Source organism: Engystomops pustulosus, chromosome 6 (assembly GCF_040894005.1).
Source record: "Engystomops pustulosus chromosome 6, aEngPut4.maternal, whole genome shotgun sequence".
NCBI lineage: Eukaryota > Metazoa > Chordata > Amphibia > Anura > Leptodactylidae > Engystomops > Engystomops pustulosus.
Genome location: NC_092416.1, coordinates 13,035,320 through 13,059,660, shown reverse-complemented (window position 1 = coordinate 13,059,660; position 24,341 = coordinate 13,035,320). Strand labels below are relative to the sequence as shown.

The window sequence follows — 24,341 nt, the reverse complement described above, 5'->3', positions numbered from 1 at the left end:
CTAGCCAAGTATTAAAGCACACTACTATGCAAGATGAGATGACACTGAGTTATTAAAAAAATAAACGTAAAATAAAAAGAAACTGCCAGACTGTGCCTAATTGAAAACAAACCCCTAATTAATTTTTCCCACTTTGGTGTTTGAGGTGGATATGTGTGCCACTAAGAGCTAAACACAACGGTAGCAAGTCCCCCTGCTAATTCCTCACAATATGGTACTAGCTGCACTACTAGTGCCAGCAAGCCCAGCCACAAGCAAATAAAAAAAAAAAGTATAACGTTATTGTAGCCCTAAGAAGGGCTGTTGGGTTCTTGTTGAATCACTCCTGCCTAACACTATTCTAATAGAACACCCTAACGCTTTCCCTGACCAGCAGCAGCTCTCTCCCTAGCGGCATCCAGACACAGAATGATCCGAGCAGCGCGGGCAGCGGCTAGTCTATCCCAGGGTCACCTGATCTGGCCAGCCAACCACTGCTATCGACGTGTAAGGGTACCACGTCATGCTGGGTGGAGTGCAGAGTCTCCTGGCTTGTGATTGGCTCTGTTTCTGGCCGCCAAAAAGCAAAACGGCGGGAGCTGCCATTTTCTCGAGCAGGCGAAATACTCGTCCGAGCAACGAGCAGTTACGAGTACGCTAATGCTCGATCGAGCATCAAGCTCGGACGAGTATGTTCGCTCATCTCTAAATGTGGCCAATCATAGAGCAAAACAACGATACAAATTAGTGAATTTATTTAAAATGTTCATTTTGAGTCAATTTAAAAAAATAAATTAAAAATTTACATAACATTTAAAAAAAAATGTGTTTTACACTACAAAAAAATATTTTGTAAATTTACCCCAAAATAAATCTAAAAATGAAAATAAAAAAGTCCTCAAGCTTTTGTTAGGTAGAAAGTACCTCAACATTTTTTTAAGGTAGCATTCAAAAAATGGAAGTTATGGCCTTTAAACCGCTATGCATGAAAATTTGCTAAAAATGCCCCTTTTCGGGCCTCGTCGTCAACAAAACTTCTTCATTAACGTCCTTATGCCAACAAACCGCCGTATAAACATATTCATGTAGATGGTAAAAGTGGTTCATTGACGTATGTGCATATAGAGCAGCCACCACAATAAGGATATGGAAAGTGTGTCATTGGTCAGTGAACTATTCGTCTACATCCTCCTCTGTGTTTTGCGTCTGCATACAAGGTTTGATATACAGAAATGTCTGGAGGAGTCTCTTTTTTGTGTTTGTGGTACTTTCCCAAGCTTCTATATGTTTTTTACAAAAAAAGATTAGTTTATGGCTGGATGAGGTAGTCACAGAGGAGGCACGGAGTGATGTCCGGTACTCCTACATGGGTGCAGGATGTGAGCCAGAGCATCTCCTGCCTCAGGCCACCACTACATTAACCCGGTGGGCAGTTAAGGGGATGTAACATTCTTACTGGTCCACGTGCCAGGTAGGTGCACCTACTAATAACATTGTGCAATGTACATTTGATTTTGTCCACAACCTGTTGGTGCAGGGTAGGGACTGCCTACGAGGAAAACTAGTGGCATCTAAGAACTTTGTACTGTGGTACAGTCACCGCCATCAGATCCTTAAAGTTGACCGTCTTAGCAGCCTGAATGGGAGCATTTTAAAGGCGGGTATCTGGCTACGGGCTGACTGCTGCTCCTTGGCTCCCTTTTTGCTTGTTCTGACAGCTTCCTAGCCACCACCTCTTCATCCAAAGTATCACTGGTTCTACCCATGTCTGCTCTAGAACCTCATCTTCACACCTGGCTATTTCCACCACCGAGCCCTTACCACTCCAGTGATAACCTTTATTATTTTTTGATAGATCGCACATTTTGGGAGGCGGCGATATCTAACATGTTTGTGATTGTTAGGTGGAGGTAGTATTTTTTCCACGTTAAGTTTTAGAAAACGGGAAGAGAAAAAGGAGGATATGGCCGATAGAGACTCTGGAATTCTGTCTAGAAGAGAGGAGATATCTGGACCAGAACTATAGATCTGTGTGTCGTCTGCATAGGAGTGCTATTGGAAGCCATGGGACTTAATTAGATGTGATCAAGTGATCATAGAGATTTCTCTTGAATATTTATTGACAAGGACAGCAGCCTTTTAGGGTATCCCTAGTATAACCAAGCCAAGAGTTCATGGAGAACGTTGTGTCTGACCATAAGCTTCCAGCATAAAAGATCATGTGAATATAAATACTTTTCTACGAAATGGGGCAAATGGAGATATCAAGAGGACAACGTCATGTATCTTCCACCCAAATATAACACAGGTGATGAAACTGATGAGTCCAAAATATGCTGTTTGACGTTCCTCAGCAGGGAGGGGGATTGATAGTTGGATCTACACATCTACATCTCCTCCTTGATGGTGACGTTTTTGGAACTTCTAGGCTTAGAAGGAGAAAAATAGAAATTAGAAGACATAATGAGTGATATGGATTAGTAATACACAACGACATATAATTGTACAGTGCGGTATCAGTAGTAATTTATTTTTAAATTAAAGTGGTATCCCGGCTATGATGGTGCTATGGGAAAAAATACAAAAAAACAAAAATAAAAAAACTTAAAAAAAAGAAAAATGTCACATTGCACAGAATTACAGAAGACAAAAAAAACGGACCCAAAAAAAACCACACATCAATTTTATATCACCAAACTTATGTTGACCCATACAAAAAAATTTACACCCTCTTTAACCCCTTGCTGTCGAAGCCACTTTTCCCCTTCCTGGGAGAGCCCAAGTGGCATATGTCACTGTAAGTGGTTATAACTTTGGAACACGTGTCATGTTTTCTCATGACACTTTGTACTTTATGTTAGTTGAAAAATTTGGGTTATCTGTTTGGCTTTTATTTTTAAATATATTTGGAGAAAATTTGGAAAAATGCTTAATTTTTAAAATTTGAAGTTTGGCAGTATATGGGCAGTATATGCCCTACTACAGTATGGAAGTATCCAGGGGATTTTGAGATTGATTTCTCTTGACACTTTGTACTTCAATTTAGCTGAAAAATTTGGGTTTGGCTTTTTGTTTTTGTTTTTTTAAAAGACTTTTGGAGGAAATTTGGAAAAACACTTGATTTTTAAAATTCTAAGTTTTCAATTTTTTTCAACACAGTCATAACAGCAAAGAAACTGCATAACTAACATTTAGTGAATGTCTTCTTTATGTGGACATGGCTTATGATGTATCCTTCCATTTTTGTAGGATGTTATGAGGCTTAGAACTTTAGTTCACATTATTTTTCACATTTTTATAAAAACCAGCAAAATCATACTTTTGAGGGACCTGCTCAGATTTCAGGTCATTTTGAGAGGCCTAAATAAAAGTAAAATTCCATAAAGCACACTACACCTCTCAATGTATTGAAGACAACTTTTAACCATTTAATTGTTTCACAGGGGTTAAAATAAATTGGATGCAATTTTGAAATTTTTTTTTTTTTTGGCTGAATTGATGTATTTTTCAAAAATTTACACAATCTCAGTCAATAAGATACCAAAACTCTCCACAAAGTTTGATCCCCAATTTCTGCCGTGTACAACAATCCCCCATTTGTGGTGGTGACCCACTGTATGGGCACACGCCGGGGCATTAAGGCGAAAGAGCGCAATTCAGAGCAGATTTGCATTGTTACTTTGTAAAAGCAATACAATCTTATTTTTGGGCAATTTGGACATATAAGGGATGATTTTCTGTGAGATTAGATGCAAATACTTAATTTTAGTGGGTCTTTAGCTTATTGATTTTATTAACTCTTGAATGTATAGAGGAAAAGAAAATCATCAAATCTGGTTTCCAATTTTTTACATCTTTTGGAGGGCCATTCACCGTACCATAAAAATAATAATATGTAATTCTATAGTCACAACGATAACAGTGATAAGTCATTTATATAGTTTTTTAAATATATTTTTTACAAGTTTACTAAAGAAAAACTCATATATAGAGAATCTCTCTAGTTTATATATCGGCATCTTTTCGGAGACATAGCTTTTTGGGTTTTTTATAGCGTATGATAAATATCCCCCATTTCTAAATTCTACCTTTAATTCTTCATAATGATCTTCATTGTTCCTTATTATAAGATCTGTATATGTGGCATCTGGGGATCCAGTGGTCTAGGAAATAGAAGAACTTGTAACTTATACTTAGAAGGACTCGTAGTAGAAGAAAAGAGAAGGAGTTTGGAATTAGTCAATTTCCCCCAGATTTATTTAAAAAAAAAATAGACAAAATTCAAATACATAATTTTTTTATGTATTAAAGGTAACATATATAGGAATATAAAGGAAAACATACACAGAAATGTATAGTGATAATATCCGATAAAATAATAGAAGACAAGAAAATCATACATTTTTTTTTTAAATTTAAGGAGTTTTCTGATACATCAAACTACTAATAAAAATAAATAAATTTCCAACAAAAAATGCTTTCAAACCCCTTAATACAGTGTGACATTCCCAAATGTCATGGTGACAAACCAGGTGCTTCACCCACTGCCAACACCCACAATGAGTGCTGGCAACAATCATTTAAATAGCGATGGCCCGTGCGCTCTACCGTATTGTCTAAGACAGTCGCCTTCTCCGCCCCCCCGTGGTATAATCGGGGAGAAATGATTTGTTGCTATGATACCTCTGCTATGAAGTCTCTGTTATACTCCCAAGCCTGTCTCATAGCAAGATCTGTAATGCATGTAATGCAATCTAATACAGATCTATAGGAATATCACTATAGGGGCTCTACAAATAAAGAAAAAAATTGGGGGGGGGAAAGTTTAAAGAAAAAAGATTGAAAATAATGCAACAATTTGACCAACTAGACCCCAAAGTTTTGGAGATATCATTCAGAGTATCTGACCTTTGTAATTCTCTCCACTGTCAGAGAAGAGGTGCTGGAGTAGAGGAGGAGGCGTCAGGTGTTATCATGATTATCATGATGTCCTATTGTAAGAGAAGATTAGCATAACACACTCCCCCTCCTCCACTGCTTCAGCACTTCCTCTCTGACAATGGAGAGGATTACAATGGAATGATATCTCAGCACCTTGGGGGAAAAGAAAGAAAAATCAAAGTGCCCTCAAATCTGTGAAGCAGAGACCAGTTTATTACTATATGAGGTGGTAATAGGTAATTTAAAAAAAAAAAAATGAAAAGTTAAATTTTTCTGGCTTAATTTTATGAAATTACTTCTTTGTTTCTCTTTTGTTATTATTATTTAACAGTGATATTTTTGTCTTTTCTTCTGAGACTTTCATCATCTCAATCTATACAGGCAGTCTATGGGTTACTTTCAAGATACGTTCCTTAGGTTTGTACTTAAGTGGGGTTTGAATGTAAGTCGGAATTGGTATATTTTATATATATTTCATATTTTATAATTGTAGCTCCAGACAAAAAATTTTTGGGCCCTGTGACAATTTTACTTTCACATTTTTGCCATGGTGGGTACAATTATTATCAATAAAGCTTCATTACAGAAACCTTCCAGCTCATCAGTGCAGCCTGGGACCAAAGTAACATCCAGAGAGGTCACCAGAGGTCACAGGGGCCAGAGAGGTCAGTCTGTATCTAGGGCTCGTCTGTAAGTCGTGTGTCGTTAAGTCGGGCACCTCCTGCATTACTAATCATCATTTCATACTCTAGAACAGTGATGGCAAACCTTTTAGAGACCTAGTGCCCAAAACTACAACCGAAATCCACGTATTTACCATGAAGAGCTAACATGAAATTTGAGATTATCATTGTAGCTTCTCTCCAGGGTCTCTCTGTAAAGGAACAATGGTCGGGTCCAACATAATGACCTCCAAAGATAATGCAGTTCTGTCAAAACCTCACTTTTCCCGCAGTTCCAAACATCCAACGAAGTGTCGAATAGCACTGAGAGAGCAGCATCCCTTAATTTGCCTGGTACTGCAGGAAGATTGGATGTGTTTGGTGAACTCTGTCCTGGGGTGATGGCCTGAGTGCCCATAGAAAGAGCTCCGAGTGCCACCTCTGGCACCCGTGCCATAGGTTCGCCATCACTGCTCTAGAAACTAATGATAAGATTCAAGAAAAATATTACCTGTTGTATACAACAAAACATCTATTATAAGTCAGCTTTTCCATATATAGAAAACCTTTAAAAACCTTCACTATTACCCAAATGTTTTAAATGTTATTTAATTATAATTAAATTAAATTCTAAATTCTACCTTTAATTCTTCATAATGATCCTCATTGTTCCTTTTTATAAGATCTGTATAAGTGGCATCTGGGGATCCTGAAGTCTGGAAAAGAAAACACAAACTTATACATAGAAGGACACAACCGGTAGAGGATGAGGAGGACAATAGTCAATAAAGATTTATTCAAAATTTTTTATTTAGTAGTAAACGGAAATAGGATAAAGGGTTATAAAGAAAACACAGTGAAATTTACAGAGGCAAACAAATGTAAATGTATCCGACAAAGCTGGAATTTTTTGTTGGAGTCATCAATTCTATTAGTTTTGGCCGCAACTGTGAGGTGGGAGGGCCAAGATGTCTTCTCCAGTCCAGGACCAGCCACATGATTGCGAGGAGCCCAAATTGCATATTTGGAGCAGGAATTTAATGGGAGGTATTTATGAGTGGACTTGGTAGGGTCTGGCATAGAGATAAAAGCTGTGCAGGACCTCACCGGATACATCAAGAGGTCGGAGCCTCTCTTCATGTATCCAGTCGTGCCAAAGCACCGTCAGGACTATCATGCACCGGCATGTGGTAAATAGCCCCCTATGACTCTATTCTATTCTATGTATTGGGATCTTCTTACTACCCACAAACACAAAAAAATCACCGATCTTTATAAACTAACTGCTCAGTATACAAACAGGAATCAGGGAAAAATTGTGTCACTTACCTCATTCACAGGGGAATTCTGAAATCTTGTTCTATAAAAACATGAAACGTACCACAATCATTTATAATAATTTATGATATCAGGGAAATCCCCAGGTGCATGGAGGACATATCACTAGTGCAACAGTGAGATTTTATGACTTGCAGGGTTGGATCCATAGTTGAAAAGATTGTGTATTACAAGTCACCGGTTTTTGGGAGAGATTGTAGCATGCACCTGTACGATTAGGGGGGTATGTGTAGTTGTATTAGTATTCATTATAACACTATAGACTTGAGTAATTAAAGAAAAATTAACCAATGGCCCTTATCCCACAATCTCCGATGCAAATAATAATCCAGAGAAATAGAGTTAAAAACAAGGAACCATAAAACAAAAACAATAGGATGTTAAGAAACCATAATATCACAGTCACATACGACATAAATGTCTCATCTTATGCTGTCCGTCTGACTCCTGAGACTTCCCCTTTCCCTTACAATCAGCAATAAAGAGGGAATCCCCATGATCTCCCCAATACTACTGAGAACTTCTGGGATTAACTTGTCCTGTAGATCTTCCAGGAAGTCTCAGAGATATTGTTCCTGCAAAACACTGATTCCTACAAGACCTCTTGGATGGCATGACAGGGTGTGTAGGACAACTAAGGAGAACTTGTGGTCTTTTCATTATCAAGGGTGCCTTGTGATCAGGAAAATATGAAAATATATGTTTTCCAGGATGAGATAAGGAAAACATTGCCTCTTTTCTACCTTGTAAGGCAGCGCCTTACCATCAGGCAGGGCTTACGAGTAGCCTAATGACATGATGTGGGATGAAAGCCAAACCAGTACATACTGTCAGGCTTCTGGAGTAGTGGACCCACTGGACCACCGCGGACAACAACGTAAGCAAACACCTGAGACCAGAATCTAAGTGGTACTCGGTTTTCACCAGAGCCCTCCGCAAAGTGGGTTGGACTTGCTGTGCCGTGGTCCCACCAGGTCGTTCCACAGGTGCTGTTTGGTCTGTGGTGGCAGCCAAGGCGAGGTACAGAGATGTTAAGCAGAGTCGTAGTCAGGGACAGGCAGGAGGTCAGGACTGGCAGCACGGGATCAGATTCGGGAACATAGCAATAGGTAAAGGCAGGCAGTGGAGGAGCGTAGTTAGGAACAGAACTAGTGGGTCACAACGAGAAATCACAATAACAGCGCAGGGCATGAGACAAAGCTTTCTCTAAGGCACAAAGCATGAAGATCCGGCAGGGTTGTGCTGGGAGAAGCAGGTTTTTATAGAATTCTGGGAAATGGCCAGCTGGCCCTTTAAATTTTCTGAAGCCAGCATGCCCTAGGACAGTGATGGCAAACCTTTTAGAGACCGAGTGCCCAAAATACAACCAAAACCTACTTATTTACCATCAAGTGCCAACATGACAATTTAAACAGTAACTTATTGCTCTCCGTTGTTCCACGACTGTAAATCGTATTGGCCCTGTGAGGCCGCCAATACAGTTGACAGCAGGAGGGTAAATTCAGATATCATTGTAGCTTCTCTCCAGGGTCTCTCTGTACAGGAAGAATCGTCGGGCAGCAGTGGGACCTCCAAAAATATTCTGAAACTGCCTATCAATTGTCTAAGACTGCAGGAAGATTCAAGTCCTGTCTGGTGAATTTTGTCCTGAAGCGACAGCCTGGGTGCCCACAAAAAGGTCTCCGAGTGCCACCTCTGGCACCCGTGCCATAGGTTCGCCATCACTGCCCTAGGAGATTGGGACGCACGCATGGCCAGAGGACCGGGATCAGGAGCGGGAAGAGGTAAACAGCGCAAGCACTGCGCTGGTGTATACTGAGGGGTATGGGTGAGCCGGCGACCTGAGATATGGGTCATGGGAGCTTTTGACTAGGGTTATGAGAACTCTTTCTTTCTGATCCTCATGATCAGACATTTATTGTATTCAATGAGTTGGGCAAAATAAAAAATGAATAAAAATAAAAAACTGTTTAGTGCAAGTTAACTGAGATTCAGTATCCGCCTCTGTTAATAAATACGTGATTTAACCTAAATAAAACAAAAAAGATAATACAGTGTAATCTGATAGGATTTCCTTAACTGTGTTCCTTATTTAGGTTTACTTATCATTAAAATCCCCTGGAATTCCCTCAGCGGCTGCTATCATAAGGGAGGTTCATTAGAATTGCAAACTAGAACATCTAATTTCCAAACTGTTCGGCTACTCAGATATTTACACTAAGAGATGGGAGAAATGGTTTCAATTATGGTTTTGCCGCTCTCTAAATTTATGTATTTGAGACCTTTGTGTATGTTTTTTTCTATGTATTATGTGTTAGGATGTGCTATACAAATACTACTATTAGACTAACATTTGTGCTGCTTTCAGTGTTGATCCACTTCCCCTGTTACCTGTTTGTATATTCCCCCACCCCCCTTATTATGTGACTCTCCAGTATGTTTTAATATCACTTTCAGTGAGGCTTCCGATTAGGAGTCCCGTCCCCGTTGCCATCGTCATCATATGTTCTTACATTATTGTAGGTTATATGAAATACCAATAAAAAATATGTTTTAATGAGTAAGATATTAGTGATAATAGACACTACCTCCAACAGACCAGCAATACCAGGAGAAGTAGGCAGAGCGAGCCGATCACCGAGGAAAGGATAAGGGTCCTCATACTGGAGTCTTTATCTGTAACAATACAATATAAACAATGGATGAATATATCACCCAGAAGACGAGACAAACCATCTGACGTCACATAAAGGGGTTAGGAGGATTTGGATTGTAAACGGCAACATGTGCAGCGTTATAGGTACACAAGAAAGGTAAAGAAAAGGTGCAACCGTTTATGTTTGTGTCATTTTTTTCATATAGTTGTAAAAATATTTTTGCAAATTTGAGGAACTAGAAGAGCAAACTGGTGAAGGAGAAAGCCATTAGGCCGCTTTCAAATTTATTGTCATGGTTACATAGTTTTATAGTGTAAAAAGTGTAAAAAGACAAATGTCCATCAAGTTCAACCAAAGTTGCCATTTGTTTTCTAAATAGATTTCTGCAAAGCAGCACAAGTTGCCTATTGTCTCTGTTAGAACATGGGTAAGTGATGAGCGGACACAAACCATAATGTTCAGGTTTTTATTGAGCATTCCTGGTTTGGGTCTGTAGAACATGAAGCCAGACTTGAATCAACTCCAACGGCAAAAGCCATGGACCACATGTATCACTCGTTTTTTTCTGTTGTTTTTGCGCCTTTTCATTCAGGTGCACCGTTTTTGCGCCATTTTTGCAACTAAATGCCAAACTAGCCGCGCAGCAAAAATAACCAGCTTTCCCTCATTTTTCCTAGCAATCCAGATGTTTTGCTGCGCCTTGTGATATTCATCATTTGCAACGTCTTCATTTAGGTGCAAAAACACTCCAACCCGAAGGTGGCGTTATCTGAGAAGAAAGCACTGAGCCCCTTTGCAGAACAGCTCATTTCTAGCAGCAGAGCTCAGCCAGACACTAGAACATATAATACAGACATTACATACACTGCAGACACTAGAACATATAATACAGACATTACATACACTGCAGACGCTAGTACAGATAATACAGACATTACATACACTGCAGACGCTAGTACAGATAATACAGGCATTACATACACTGCAGACACTAGGACAGATAATACAGACATTACATACACTGCAGACACTAGGACAGATAATACAGACATTACATACACTGCAGACACTAGTACAGATAATACAGACACTGCATACACTGCAGACACTAGTACAGATAATACAGACATTACATACACTGCAGACACTAGTACAGATAATACAGACATTACATACACTGCAGACACCAGTACAGATAATACAGACATTACAGACACTGCAGACACTAGTACAGATAATACAGACATTACATACACTGCAGACGCTAGTACAGATAATACAGACATTACATACACTGCAGACGCTAGTACAGATAATACAGACATTACATACACTGCAGACACTAGTACAGATAATACAGACATTACATACACTGCAGACACTAGTACAGATAATACAGACATTACATACACTGCAGACACTAGTACAGATCATACAGACATTACATACACTGCAGACACTAGTACAGATAATACCGACATTACATACACTGCAGACACTAGTACAGATAATACAGACATTACATACACTGCAGACACTAGTACAGATAATACAGACATTACATACACTGCAGACACTAGTACAGATAATACAGACATTACATACACTGCAGACACTAGTACAGATAATACATACACTACATACACTGCAGACACTAGTACAGATAATACAGACATTACAGACACTGCAGACACTAGTACAGATAATACAGACATTACATACACTGCAGACACTAGTACAGATAATACAGACACTACATACACTGCAGACGCTAGTACAGATAATACAGACATTACATACACTGCAGACGCTAGTACAGATAATACAGACATTACATACACTGCAGACACTAGAACAGATAATACAGACACTACATACACTGCAGACACTAGAACAGATAATACAGACACTACATACACTGCAGACACTAGAACAGATAATACAGACACTACATACACTGCAGACACTAGTACATACATTACATACACTGCAGACACTGCAGACACTAGTACAGATAATACAGGCATTACATACACTGCAGACACTAGTACAGATAATACAGACATTACATACACTGCAGACACCAGTACAGATAATACAGACATTACAGACACTGCAGACACTAGTACAGATAATACAGACATTACATACACTGCAGACGCTAGTACAGATAATACAGACATTACATACACTGCAGACGCTAGTACAGATAATACAGACATTACATACACTGCAGACACTAGTACAGATAATACAGACATTACATACACTGCAGACACTAGTACAGATAATACAGACATTACATACACTGCAGACACTAGTACAGATAATACAGACATTACATACACTGCAGACACTAGTACAGATAATACATACACTACATACACTGCAGACACTAGTACAGATAATACAGACATTACAGACACTGCAGACACTAGTACAGATAATACAGACATTACATACACTGCAGACACTAGTACAGATAATACAGACACTACATACACTGCAGACGCTAGTACAGATAATACAGACATTACATACACTGCAGACGCTAGTACAGATAATACAGACATTACATACACTGCAGACACTAGAACAGATAATACAGACATTACATACACTGCAGACACTAGTACAGATCATAGACATTACATACACTGCAGACACTAGTACAGATAATACAGACATTACATACACTGCAGACACTAGTACAGATAATACAGACATTACATACACTGCAGACACTAGTACAGATAATACAGATATTACATACACTGCAGACACTAGTACAGACAATACAGACATTACATACACTGCAGACACTAGTACAGATAATACAGACATTACATACACTGCAGACACTAGAACAGATAATACAGACACTACATACACTGCAGACACTAGAACAGATAATACACACACTACATACACTGCAGACACTAGTACAGATAATACATACACTACATACACTGCAGACACTAGAACAGATAATACACACACTACATACACTGCAGACACTAGTACAGACAATACAGACATTACATACACTGCAGACACTAGATCAGATAATACACACACTACATACACTGCAGACACTAGATCAGGTAATAGACACATTAGATATACTGCAAACAGGAGCTGCAGACTCTATTTACAGTTCATCACCTTCTATATAAAAAACATTCTGCAGAATCCTGAGCTCAGAGCAGGACAGGAGAGAACTTTGCAGAATGTTGCAGATACTACAGACAAGTGTCCCCCATGTAATTCTGCACAGTGTCTGAGGGGGATATTGTGCAGAATTACAGGGGTGCAGCAGGAGACCAGCACTGGGGGATCCCCTCCAGGAGAAGCCACTGCTGAGGAGGTCACTGGGTGCAGGGTGTCACACACCTGGGTGCTGCTGAGAAGGTCACTGGGTGCTGGGTGTCACACACCTGGGTGCTGCTCTGAGTGTTATCTTCATTCTGGGCTGTGGGAGAAGCAGAGAGGAGCTTTTCTTGTCAGTTAGAAGGAGTTACTGCAGCGAGTCAGTATCTGCAGTGTTGCCCCTTCTTCTTCAGGACCTCTGCAATTCTCCCTGGCAGCTCTCGCTCACCTTCTGCACCAAATCCTGACTGTTAGCCGTCCATTCTTTGGTTTTTGTTTGTCCCCCCGTCTCTTGATGATTGACCACAAGTTCTCAATGGGATTAAGATCTGGGGAGTTTTCAGGCCATGAACCCAAAATCTCTATGTTTTGTTTCCTGAGCCATTTAGTTCTCACCTTTGCTTTATGGCAAGTGCTCCATCATGCTGGAGAAGGCATTGCTCATCACCAAACTGCTCCTGGAGGGTTAGGAGAAGTTGATCTTGGAGGACATTCTGGTCCCATTCTTTATTCACGGATGTGTTTTTAGGCAAGACTGTGAGAGAGCCAATTCCCTTGGCTGAGAAGCCGCCCCCCACATGAATGGCTGCAGGAGCATTACAGGTGGCAGGAGACAAGACTGGTGGTATCGCTCACCTTGTCTTCTCCCAACAAGATGTTTTCCAGATGTTCCAAACAATCGGAAAGGGGATTCATCAGAGAAAATGACTTTACCCCAGTCCTCAGCAGTCCCCTCCCTGCACCTCCTGCAGAATATCAGTCTGTCCCTGATGTTTCTGGAGAGAAGTGGTTTCTTTGCTGCCCTCCTGGACACCAGGCCTTGCCCCAAGAGTCTCCGCAGTCTCACAGTACGTGCAGATGCCTCACACCTGCCTGCTGCCATTCCTGAGCTCTGCACTGCTGGGAGCCCCATTCCCAAGCTGAAACACTTTTAAGAGACGATCCTGGCGCTTGCTGGTCCTTCTTGGGCCCTGGAGCCTTTTTGGTAACAATGGAACCTCTCTCCTTGGATTCCTTGATGATGCGATAGATCGGTGACTGAGGTGCAGTCTTTCTAGCTGCGATACTCTTCCCTGTTAGGCCAGTTTTGTGCAGTGCAATGATGACTGCACATGTTTCTTTAGAGATAACCATGGTTAACAGAAGAGAAACAATGATGCCAAGCACCAGCCTCCTTTTCCTCCGTTTCCAGGGGTGGGATTCTTACTTATTCATGACAGATTGATCTTCAGCCCTGTCCTCATCAACACCCGCACCTGTGTTACTGGAGACATCACTGACACCGTGGCAGCTGCTCCTTTTAAGGCGCCTGCAATGAAGTTGAAATGTGTTTTGGGGGAAAAAGTAAATTTTCTAGGCAAATATTGACTTTGCAATTAATTGCTGTTAAGCCGATCACTCTTTATAATATTCTGGAGTAGATGCAAATTGCCATTATAAAACCTGATGCAGGAGACTTTGTAAATATTAACATTTGTATCATTCTCAAAACTTATGGCCATAACTGTAGTGTTATAATAAAATGAATATTAAGAAAAAAAGACAGAAATTTACAGTGATGCATTTGTTCCGCCATTTTGACAGCAATTCTCTGCTTTTCCTTACATCATGCAGACGGTCAATCCCAGTAAAATATGGTGGTGTGTTTACGCATAACCATTTTCTAGAGGAACGTCATTCCCCCTTGATGTAGTAGAAAGTGGCAAGAGAGGACAGGTAGAGAGCTCTAGTGCTCACCGTGTGCAGTTGTGCTATGGATAGGCACAACGCTACTGAAAGCTTCAAGATAGATTGGGTCTGGTGCTGCCTCCAGAATGAGATCTCCTGTGTAACGTCGCCCCACTATATAGGATATGTGGAAGATGGAGCACTCAGAAGTAAATATTAGAATTTTTTTTAATATTCTTAAAAACACAACTTGTATCGGGGAAAGGTACCTGGGAACTGACCGGCCAGCTGGAGCTCAGACTTTGTTCACTTGAGAAAGGGGTACCGTTCCCCCTTGATATCATGGGGAGCATAAAGATTCCTGCCAAAATGGCTTTGCTTGCTGCATGTAAAGTATAAGACCTATCATGGGTGTTACCGGTGGGCAAGAGGAACCAATTTATTCATACTACAGAGCTGTGTAAGGTGTCATTTTTTGCCTGATGCGATGACCTATTCAATGCCACCATTTTGGAGACAGTACCTACTGCACCATCCCAGGATTCTTGTAGGAATCAATGTTTTGCAGGATCAACATCTTTGAGACTTCCTAGAAGTCAATCCCAAAAGTTCTCGTGTCCATCACATTTTTTTTAACATTTAGATTTGTTGTATAATTGCAAAAATGTTTTGATTGGGACAATTGAACTCTATTTTTCATTATCGGGTTCACCGCCGGGAAATTACTAATTGTTCATTGTGATAGATCGGGACTTTATAATTTTTAAATTTTTTTTTTTTTTTTTTTGACCAAGGGCACCTTAACCCCCGGCGGTCTGGCCACTCATGCTTGTATTGCAGAATACGACAGTATTGCACTGATTGGTAAACGTCTGCCTAGGGCAGTGGTGGCGAACCTATGGCACGGGTGCCAGAGGTGGCACTCGGAGCCATTTCTGTGGGCACTCAGACCATCACCCCAGGACAGAGTTCACCAAATAGGACCAAATACAACAAGTCCCAGGCAACTTAAGAGATGCTGCTCTCAGAGCTATTTTAAAGTAACACTTCATTGGCTGTTAGGAATTGCGGGAAAAGTGAGAAGGTGTTGACAGAACTGCAATATTTTTGGATGTCCTCCTGCTGGACCAACCATTTTTCCTCTACAGAGAGACCCTGGAGAGAAGCTACGAGAGTCTGAATTTGCTCTTCTTCCAACTGTATTGGTGGCCTCAGGGGGTCGATACAATTGAAAGATGTGGAAGGACAGGTAGCAATAAGTTACTGCTTAAGATGCTATGCTGGCACTTCACGCTAAATACGTGGATTTTGGTTGTAATTTGGGCACTCTGTCTCCAAAAGGTTCGTCATCACTGGCCTAGGGAAATGCTTACAGATCAGCCTAAATGACAATCCCGGGAGTATAGCAGAGAATCCCTGCTGTCAAAGCAATTGGTTACTGCCCCTGAAATTTAAATACCACTGACAGCTTTCCCTGTAACAAATGAATGGTTAACACCCGAGATCGATGCTGACAACAAGTGTTAGTGGTGGGTGCTGCAATATACAATGAGCACCCACTGTGTATGGAGAGGGATGAGCTCATGGACCTTCTCTCTAACCTCTTTAAGATCCTTGCCTGTGGTGTTTCTACAGAATCATTTATCCTTTGCAAATAAATATATTATGTATTTGTATCATATATCGTATTATATATTGTATACTTACATATGACAGGGATGTGTATGGGGGCGGATTCTCCTCTCCCCACAGAATTTCGGGCGGCACAGGAATAGGGCTCCATGTCCCTGGTCACATTCCTCACTGTCATCTCCCGTCCTCTGTCTGGTAATCTGGTTTCCCCTTTGTACCATTCATACTCAGATACATCAGGCCTGGAGACGCTGTTACATTGAAACATCACGTCACTTCCTTCTGTTACTTCATCCATCCCGATCACAGTGATGGTCACATTTTTTGGTAAATCTGCAAAGGAAGATAATTATTTGCCTTAATTTTTATTTGACATTTTTTTTGTTAACGCCCCTTCTCCTCATAAAACACGCCCATTTTATAAGGCCACAGAACTACTGTTGCAATAGTAGTAAATGTATCTAAAAATTGTGTAGAACTCTTAATAGACGTGGATCAGGGCATTTTAGACATTTCCAAAAAAAATTATTGGATTACTTTCTTCCATATCGAAAAATAATCTTGAGACAGTGAAGAATAACATGTCCCACCAAAAGTAAAGGTAAGGAAGGACACTCTATACATACATGTCACAGGGATCTGTATCGGGGGGGATTCTCCTCTCCCCACAGTATTTCGGGCAGCACAGGAATAGGGCTCCATGTCCCTGGTCACATTCCTCACTGTCATCTCCCGTCCTCTGTCTGGTAATCTGGTTTCCCCTTTGTACCATTCATACTCCGATACATCAGGCCTGGAGACGCTGTTACATTGTAACGTCACATCACTTCCCTCCATCACCTCATCCATCCCAATCACAGTGATCGTCACATTTTGTGGTGAATCTGTAGAGGGTAAAAATGATTTGGTTTAAAGGGTTATTCCCACATAGACAAGATTCTTAAATATTCTCAGGATTACAAAATAAGACCATCTCTAATTCTATAATGAAAAATACAGCAGTCCAACCTGTCTCTATCAGTCCTGGTGAACATAATGGGGGTAATTTACTAAGGGCCCAATTCGCGTTTTCCCGATGTGTTACCCGAATATTTCCGATTTGCGCCGATTGTACCTGAATTGCCCCGGGATTGTGGCGCACGCGATCGGATTGTGGCGCATCAGTGCCAGCATGCGCGCAACGTAAATTGGGGGCGTGGCCATATGAAAACCCGATGTATTCGGAAAAACCGCCGCATTTAAAAACTGAAAAAGTGTCGCTCGGGAAGCGCTTACCTTCACCTGGTCCAGCTCGGTGAATTCCGGCGCGTTGCGATGAGTTTCAGCGCAGCAGCGCCACCTGGTGGACGGCGGAGGAACTGCCTTCATAGATCCCGGCCGGACCTGAATCCTGTGCAGAGAACGCGCCGCTGGATCACGAATGGGCCGGGTAAGTAAATCTGCCCCAATGTTTGTTGCCCCTGGATATGACCATAAATCTTTTGACTAACGTCAGATTATTCTCATGAATAGCTTTCCTTGTCTGCAAACTTCAGTGTTCTCTGCCTCCGGCCCCTCTGCATTTCTAAACCAGCTCAGACAAAGGCACTTCCTGCTGGCAAGCAGCTGTGTGCAGAGACTTACTCTACTAGCTACAGACAAATAAGCAGAGATGACTGTGTATTTTATTGTATTTGGTGACATAGCAGAGCTGAGAGTGACATTATGTTTTATATCCATCTCATGGATCTCATCATCTCTCTTTTTCTATGTGTCAGATACAAGTAGGATGTTCAGAAACTAAATAATAGTGTAGATAAACCCTGTAGCCTGATAATCTAAGCACATTGTCAGCACATAACATCTCATAGCACAGAGGGGTCATAAAGTGTCTGCTCAGAGAGTCCTCGCTCACACTCTGGAATCTTACACTAACCATCATTGAGTGATAGTAGTTAAAGCAGCAATAAAACCAAGTAAAGTTGCAAAGTAAGGGGGTAAAAAATTAGACCATTTAGTCATGGGAAAAACCCTTTAATTTTTATTTGACAATTTTTGCCCACATCCCTTTCCCTCAAAAAACACGCACCTTTTCCAAAGCCACTGACCTATTGTTGCACTAGTAGAAAATGTATTTAAATATTGTCTAGAACCTTTAATACAAATTTGACCAAAATCAAGGTGACTGGCCACAAGAAAGGAGAACTAGAACGGATATTATGTTTACAAATATTAGGTTATATACTCAAGTAGTTTAACAATTTAATATTGTACACATAATAAAATATGAATACAGGAAATACACGGGACAAATACCAACCAAAAAGGCTACAGAAGCCCAGCGTCCACCCTAACACGTGTTTCAGCAATGGAGCCTTAGGTGGGTATTTGTCCCCCATATTTCCTGTATTCATTTTTTATGATGTCTACAATATTTAATTGGGGGAGGTTTATCATGAGCAGGATTTTGAGCAGTTGTCTATGGGGCACATTTACTTACCCAGTCCAGTAGCGATCCAGTGGCGCGTTCTCCGCCGAGGATTCGTGTCTGCCGGTATTCACTAAGGTCGTGCGCCCGATATCCACCAGGTGTCGCTGCTGCGCTGAGGTCCGTCGAAGTCCACCTTTTCTTCCCGGTGCATGTAAGTGCTTGATCTTGCGAAATAAATCGCTTTTTAAATTCTGCGTTTTTTCCGAATCCACCGGGTTGTCTGATGGCCACGCCCCCCCGATTTCTGTCGCGTGAAAGCCGGCGCTGATGCGCCACAATCCGGTCGCGCGTGCCAAATTCCTGGGGCAATTCAGCGCAAAACCGAAGTATTCGGGAAACCCGACGAAAGTGCGCGATTCAGACCCTTAGTAAATGAGCCCCTATGTGTTAGACTGGCAGGTGTCCCATAGTCAGATTTATAGTCCGGTGTATGTGTAGTGTTAGACGCCTTCTGATCAGCTGTTTGTGTGCTCTATGCGGATAGATTGCACTAGTCGCTCGTATGTTTAACATCTGCTCAATTTCTGCCTTTTTGTAATGTTTTTGCACAGGAAATTCTCAGATACCTCAAACGTAAAATTGAGCAAAAACTTCCCCCTGTAGTAGCAATGGACCCACATACACCACCTCCTATGGGGTGTAGTTATACAATTAAATTTGCCTTCTTTTGAAAATTCTCAGTTGATGAATGTGGCGTTGCACACTCTTTTCTCGCTAAAGAAACCGACACAATTGATACAATAATACACCAGGAAGTTACATAGGACTATGGTAAATCTCCCCTCTTGAGTATATAACCTAATATTTGTGAATAGAATATCCGTTCTAGTTCTCCTTTCATGTTATCAGTCACCTTGATTGTTTTTAACTTTACATGAAATATTGGCGCAAATTTACTTACCAGATCCATGAATCGGGCGGTCCAACGAAGATGTAGTCCGGTGCGATTCACGAAGCTCGTGCACCCGAGTTCCTGCATCGGTTGCTTCTCCGCTGAGGTCCCCCGGAAATCACCTTCTTCTTCCTGGTGCGTAGTCCGAATCTGTCGGGTCGACCGACGGCCCGCCCCTGATTTGTGTCGCGTGCAAGCCGGTGCTGATGCGCCAAAATCCGATCGCATGCAACACAATCCCCGGCGCGATGCGGCGCACAGCGGAAATCGGCGGGAAACCCAATAAAAATGCGCTCCGCGGACCCTTAGTAAATGAGCCCCATTATGTTTTAATATTATAACTAATAAATATATACAGATATTTATAGTGGAATTTCCTCTATTTGTGTTTTTTGGTCAAAACTGTATTCATCAATTTTGTATTTTTTAGAAGTTCCGATTGGTACAACAAAAAGGGGCATTTGCATTATTTTGCACTTTTGATTCTTATAGATGTAAGGTTATTGTTGGTGAAGCCATTGATAGATGTGGTGCAGGGCATGTTAGACATTTACAAAAAATGTTTTTTATACTTTCATATTGAACAATAATCTTAAGTGACAGTGAAGGATAATATCACTTTTCTAAACAAAATGGGGCGCATTCTCTGCACAGGATTCGGGTCCGGCCGGGATTCATTAAGGTAGTTCCTCCGCCGTCCACCAGGTGGCGCTGCTGCGCTGAAAATCATCTCAACTCGCCGGAATGCACCACCTCGGACCAGGTGAAGGTAAGCGCTTCCCGAGCGACACTTTTTCGGTTTTTAAATGCGGCGGTTTTTCCGAATACGTCGGGTTTTCGTTCGGCCACGCCCCCCCGATTTCCGTCGCGTGCATGCCGGCGCCGATGCGCCACAATCCGATCGCGTGCGCCAAAATCCTGGGGCAATTCAGGTACAATCGGCGCAAATCGGAAATATTCGGGTAACACGTCGGGAAAACGCGAATCGGGCCCTTAGTAAATGACCCCCACTGTATCCCACTGAGAGCAAAGGTAATGAAGGACACTCTTTATACTTACATATGACAGGGATCTGTATTGGGGTGGATTCTCCTCTCCCCACAGTATTTCGGGCAGCACAGGAATAGGGCTCCATGTCCCTGGTCACACTCCTCACTGTCATCTCCCGTCCTCTGTCTGGTAATCTGGTTTCCCCTTTGTACCATTCATACTCAGATACATCAGGCCTGGAGACGCTGTTACATTGTAACGTCACGTCACTTCCCTCCAGGAATTCTGCTTTCCCAGTAATTGTGATGGTCACATTTTTGGGAATGTCTGTGGAAAAAAATGAAACCAGAGTAAAGTCTTCTATGAATCTGCAGATTATTTATATATGAAGGACGTCCTGACCTCTATCACCATCATCACTCGCCTATGACTGTGTGTAATGTCACAGCTTCACATATACTACATAGTGATACGTCTCATGATTTACACTTAGACAACTGTTTTACGTAATCTCTCATTTTACCAAATTTCTAGTTTCTTCATATATTCATTCCGACCACTTCTTGATATGTTACCTTCCTCCATCAGCCATCAGGAAGTCTTGGAGCTTATTGCACCTAGTACTGCCCTTAGGTTACATGTTGCCTTTCTTTTGGTATAAAAGATAACAATATACACTTACATCCGTGTCCCAGGATCCATCAGCAGTAGAGATGAGCGAGTATACTGCTCGGTGGAGTATTAGAATACTCGGACCGGCTCGTTACTCGGACGAGTATTTCCCCTGCCCGAGATCGAGTATTAAATTAAGTGAAGAACAGTGTTTTTATTGTTTAATAAAATATTCCAGATGTTTCCTGATGTTTTGCTTGTTAGAACCCATTGAAATAACACTATTCTTCACTTTGCAGGTGTGCGCGCGTCTCCCGCTAGGTTCGGAGATGTTCGGAACATCTGGAATGTGAAGAATATTGTTCTTTCAATGTGTTCTGCACTTAAATGCTCCTGTGTTCACTGTTTTTAATGTTTTAATTCTATTCCGATAGGTTCGGAGATCCGCGCGCACACCTGGAAAGTGAAGAATAGTGTTATTTCAATGTGTTCTAACAAGCAAAACATCAGGAAACATCTGGAATATTTTATTAAACACTGTTCTTTTGCTGCTCTGTTTTAGCAAAAAAAATGCTCGAGTCTCCCATTGACTTCAATGGGGCTCGTTATTCGAGACGAGCACTCGAGCATCGGGAAAAGTTTGTCTCGAACAACGAGCACCCGAGCATTTTAGTGCTCGCTCATCTCTAATCAGTAGGTTTCTCTTCTAATGATTGTTATTGCTCAGCTATTGCTCTGCCCCAGGGTAATGGAGCATTGATACTTCCATCTAATAAAAGCCCAAGCTCCATCCAAAGGTCACAGAGACCCAGGACCTGTATGGAGACTGCTGATAGATCCTGTTGGGATGTTCATGATTGTGTCAAAGGGACCATAAACATTTATACACCTCTAATATCTCATCATTATAATATTTCATTGCTCTAATACAATGTTGCCCCAGTCATGTATAATACTTACAGAGGATGTTCAGGGTTCCTGATCTCTCAGTTCTTTGTCCATTAGGATGTGTAGCCGTGCACTGGATAAGACTCCCATCATCCTCATAGGAAGGAATATAAGTCAGTTCTGATTCTTCTGTCCAGGCCATCCAAAAAATCTTCTTCTTTATAACATGACCGGGCTTGTTCCATTGTAGATCAGGAGGTCTGGAGCCGCACGTGTGAGATACTGCACATCGTATAGTGGTGGCTTCTCCTTCCATCATAACCCCTAATATATTAAGATTAATATTTCCTGGAGAATCTACAAAATTGTAACAAAGATGTGATAAAAAGTTTTAAGGAAATTTCGTCCAAGCCAGGTGCCTACAAAATATATGTGCACAAGATTTGGAGAGTGTATTTAGTGGGAAGCCTAGCAATAGGGAAACTGGATGAAAGTGGAAAGATAAGAGAGCTTGAAAGTGAAAGTGTATTACCTGGAGGGGAGGAAATGCAGGGGATTGCTCTGTTTTGTAGATCTTGGGAGAGAAGAGGCAACAATGACTATAGATATAGATGAAAATAGATAAGAATAAGATAAATATAGTATATGGAGTGGGCTTACCGAAGGTGGCAGTGGCGCGACGGAATCAGGTTGTGCACCGAGGGGCACGCAATCTTATTGACAGGGAGTGAGTTGAGCACGGGTGCGGTTATGGGATGATGTGCGATCAGGATCGCAATGGAGCCATGCAAAGGCTGGGAAAAGAGGAGTTTGAACCAAGTGGTTGCTGAAGAGCGTCAAAGATAACAGATGGATGGATGGTCGATGAAGCAGTACTAGGTGAATGTATAGTGGCCAAACACATAATGGTTTGGTAGATGATAGTGCCGTAGGGCATGTATAAAACTAATAATAATGTCTATGGGCGCATATTGAACAAAGTTAGTTACATATAGCACACGTAGAAGACTACACTAAAGCAAGCGCCCAGCAGCTTATATCAAGGGTAAAGATATATATGGACACATAATTGGTGTGGGATCAGAGGGGTGTAGACGGGGACATGATGGTCAAAATGAAGTCTAGACCATATCGTTCAAACCTGAGATTGAGAGGGTGTCCAGTTTATACATCCATTAGGACTCTCGCTGCCAAAGTTTCTGGAATCTGTTAATGAAATTGGAGGGTATCTATTCAATCGGAGTGATCCTGAAGTTGCTAAAGTCCTTTTTGTGCTTTAGAGCAAAGTGACTTGAAACAATGGGGGTCATTTACTAAGAGCCCGATTCGCGTTTTCCCGACGTGTTACCCGAATATTTTCGATTTGCGCTGATTTTCCCTGTATTGCCCCGGGATTTTGGCGCACACAATCGGATTGTGGCGCATCGGCGCTGGCATGCACGCGACGGAAATTGGGGGCGTGGCCAAACGAGAACCCGACGGATTCGGAAAAAACGCCGCATTTAAAAAGAGAAAAGTGTTGCAGAGCTTGCACTTACCTTCACTAGGAATAGGCCGGTGAACTTGAGTGCGTTCCGATGCTCTTCAGTGCAGCAGCGCCACCTGGTGGACGTCGGAGGAACTGCCTTAATGAATCTTGGCCAGACCCGAATCCTCCGCAGAGAACGCGCCGCTAGATCGCGAATGGACCTGGTAAGTAAATCTGCCCCACTGTGTTTGAGGAAGCCGTTGGTGATATTGGATCTGTGGTTATTTATGTGAATGTGTAATTATTGGGTGGTTCTGCCTATATTCTGCAAATTGAATGGACACTCAAGTAGATAGATGATGTAGGAGGAATGGCAGTTGAGAAAGGAGAAGATCTCGAAGGTTTCGCCAGTAGTGGTTGAGCTGAAGGATTTTCTCCTGTGTTGGATACTGAGGCAGAAGAGGCATCTACCAGACGCACATGTAAAAGCCCCTTTTAGGGTCAGGAAATTGGTAGATTGGGTCTTATTGTCAGATTTAAGTTTGCTGGGTGTGATGATAATCCGGAAGGTTCTAGCTCTTCTGAAGGTGACTGGTGGACTGTTGGGAAGAGAGTGTTGGTGCGGATCGCTTAGTAAGAGGGACCAGTGTTTTGTGAGGATTTGCTTTATATTGCTGTGGTTTGTATTATATGTCGTGATGAAATTGAGTGGAGGGTTTTCTGGGAGTGAGTGTGTTGTTGGCATTATCGGATGGAGGCACTTGTAACAAAGGTG

General features: G+C 41.6%; 1 protein-coding gene across 5 annotated transcripts in view; it reads right to left on the bottom strand.

Annotated features, from left to right (window-relative positions):
- Positions 1 to 1,820: 1,820 nt before the first annotated feature.
- The window catches only part of LOC140134584 (B-cell receptor CD22-like), a 42,178-nt gene continuing 19,657 nt past the window's right edge, over positions 1,821 to 24,341 (bottom strand). For 2 of the 5 annotated variants that reach the window (XM_072155006.1, XM_072155007.1), the window contains 11 exons: positions 23,240 to 23,304; positions 22,631 to 22,697; positions 22,171 to 22,455; positions 20,668 to 20,925; positions 16,873 to 17,130; positions 16,322 to 16,579; positions 9,509 to 9,596; positions 6,912 to 6,942; positions 6,224 to 6,298; positions 4,068 to 4,142; positions 1,821 to 2,403 (listed from right to left, as the gene is read on the bottom strand). In XM_072155006.1, coding sequence (XP_072011107.1) covers positions 2,359 to 2,403; positions 4,068 to 4,142; positions 6,224 to 6,298; positions 6,912 to 6,942; positions 9,509 to 9,596; positions 16,322 to 16,579; positions 16,873 to 17,130; positions 20,668 to 20,925; positions 22,171 to 22,455; positions 22,631 to 22,697; positions 23,240 to 23,304 — 1,505 coding nt within the window. In that variant the 3' untranslated portion in view covers positions 1,821 to 2,358. Of the gene's footprint in view, positions 2,409 to 4,067; positions 4,143 to 6,223; positions 6,299 to 6,911; positions 6,943 to 9,508; positions 9,597 to 16,321; positions 16,580 to 16,872; positions 17,131 to 20,667; positions 20,926 to 22,170; positions 22,456 to 22,630; positions 22,698 to 23,239; positions 23,305 to 24,341 lie in introns of all 5 variants that reach the window. The other 3 variants (XM_072155008.1, XM_072155009.1, XM_072155010.1) reach the window with 3 other exon arrangements.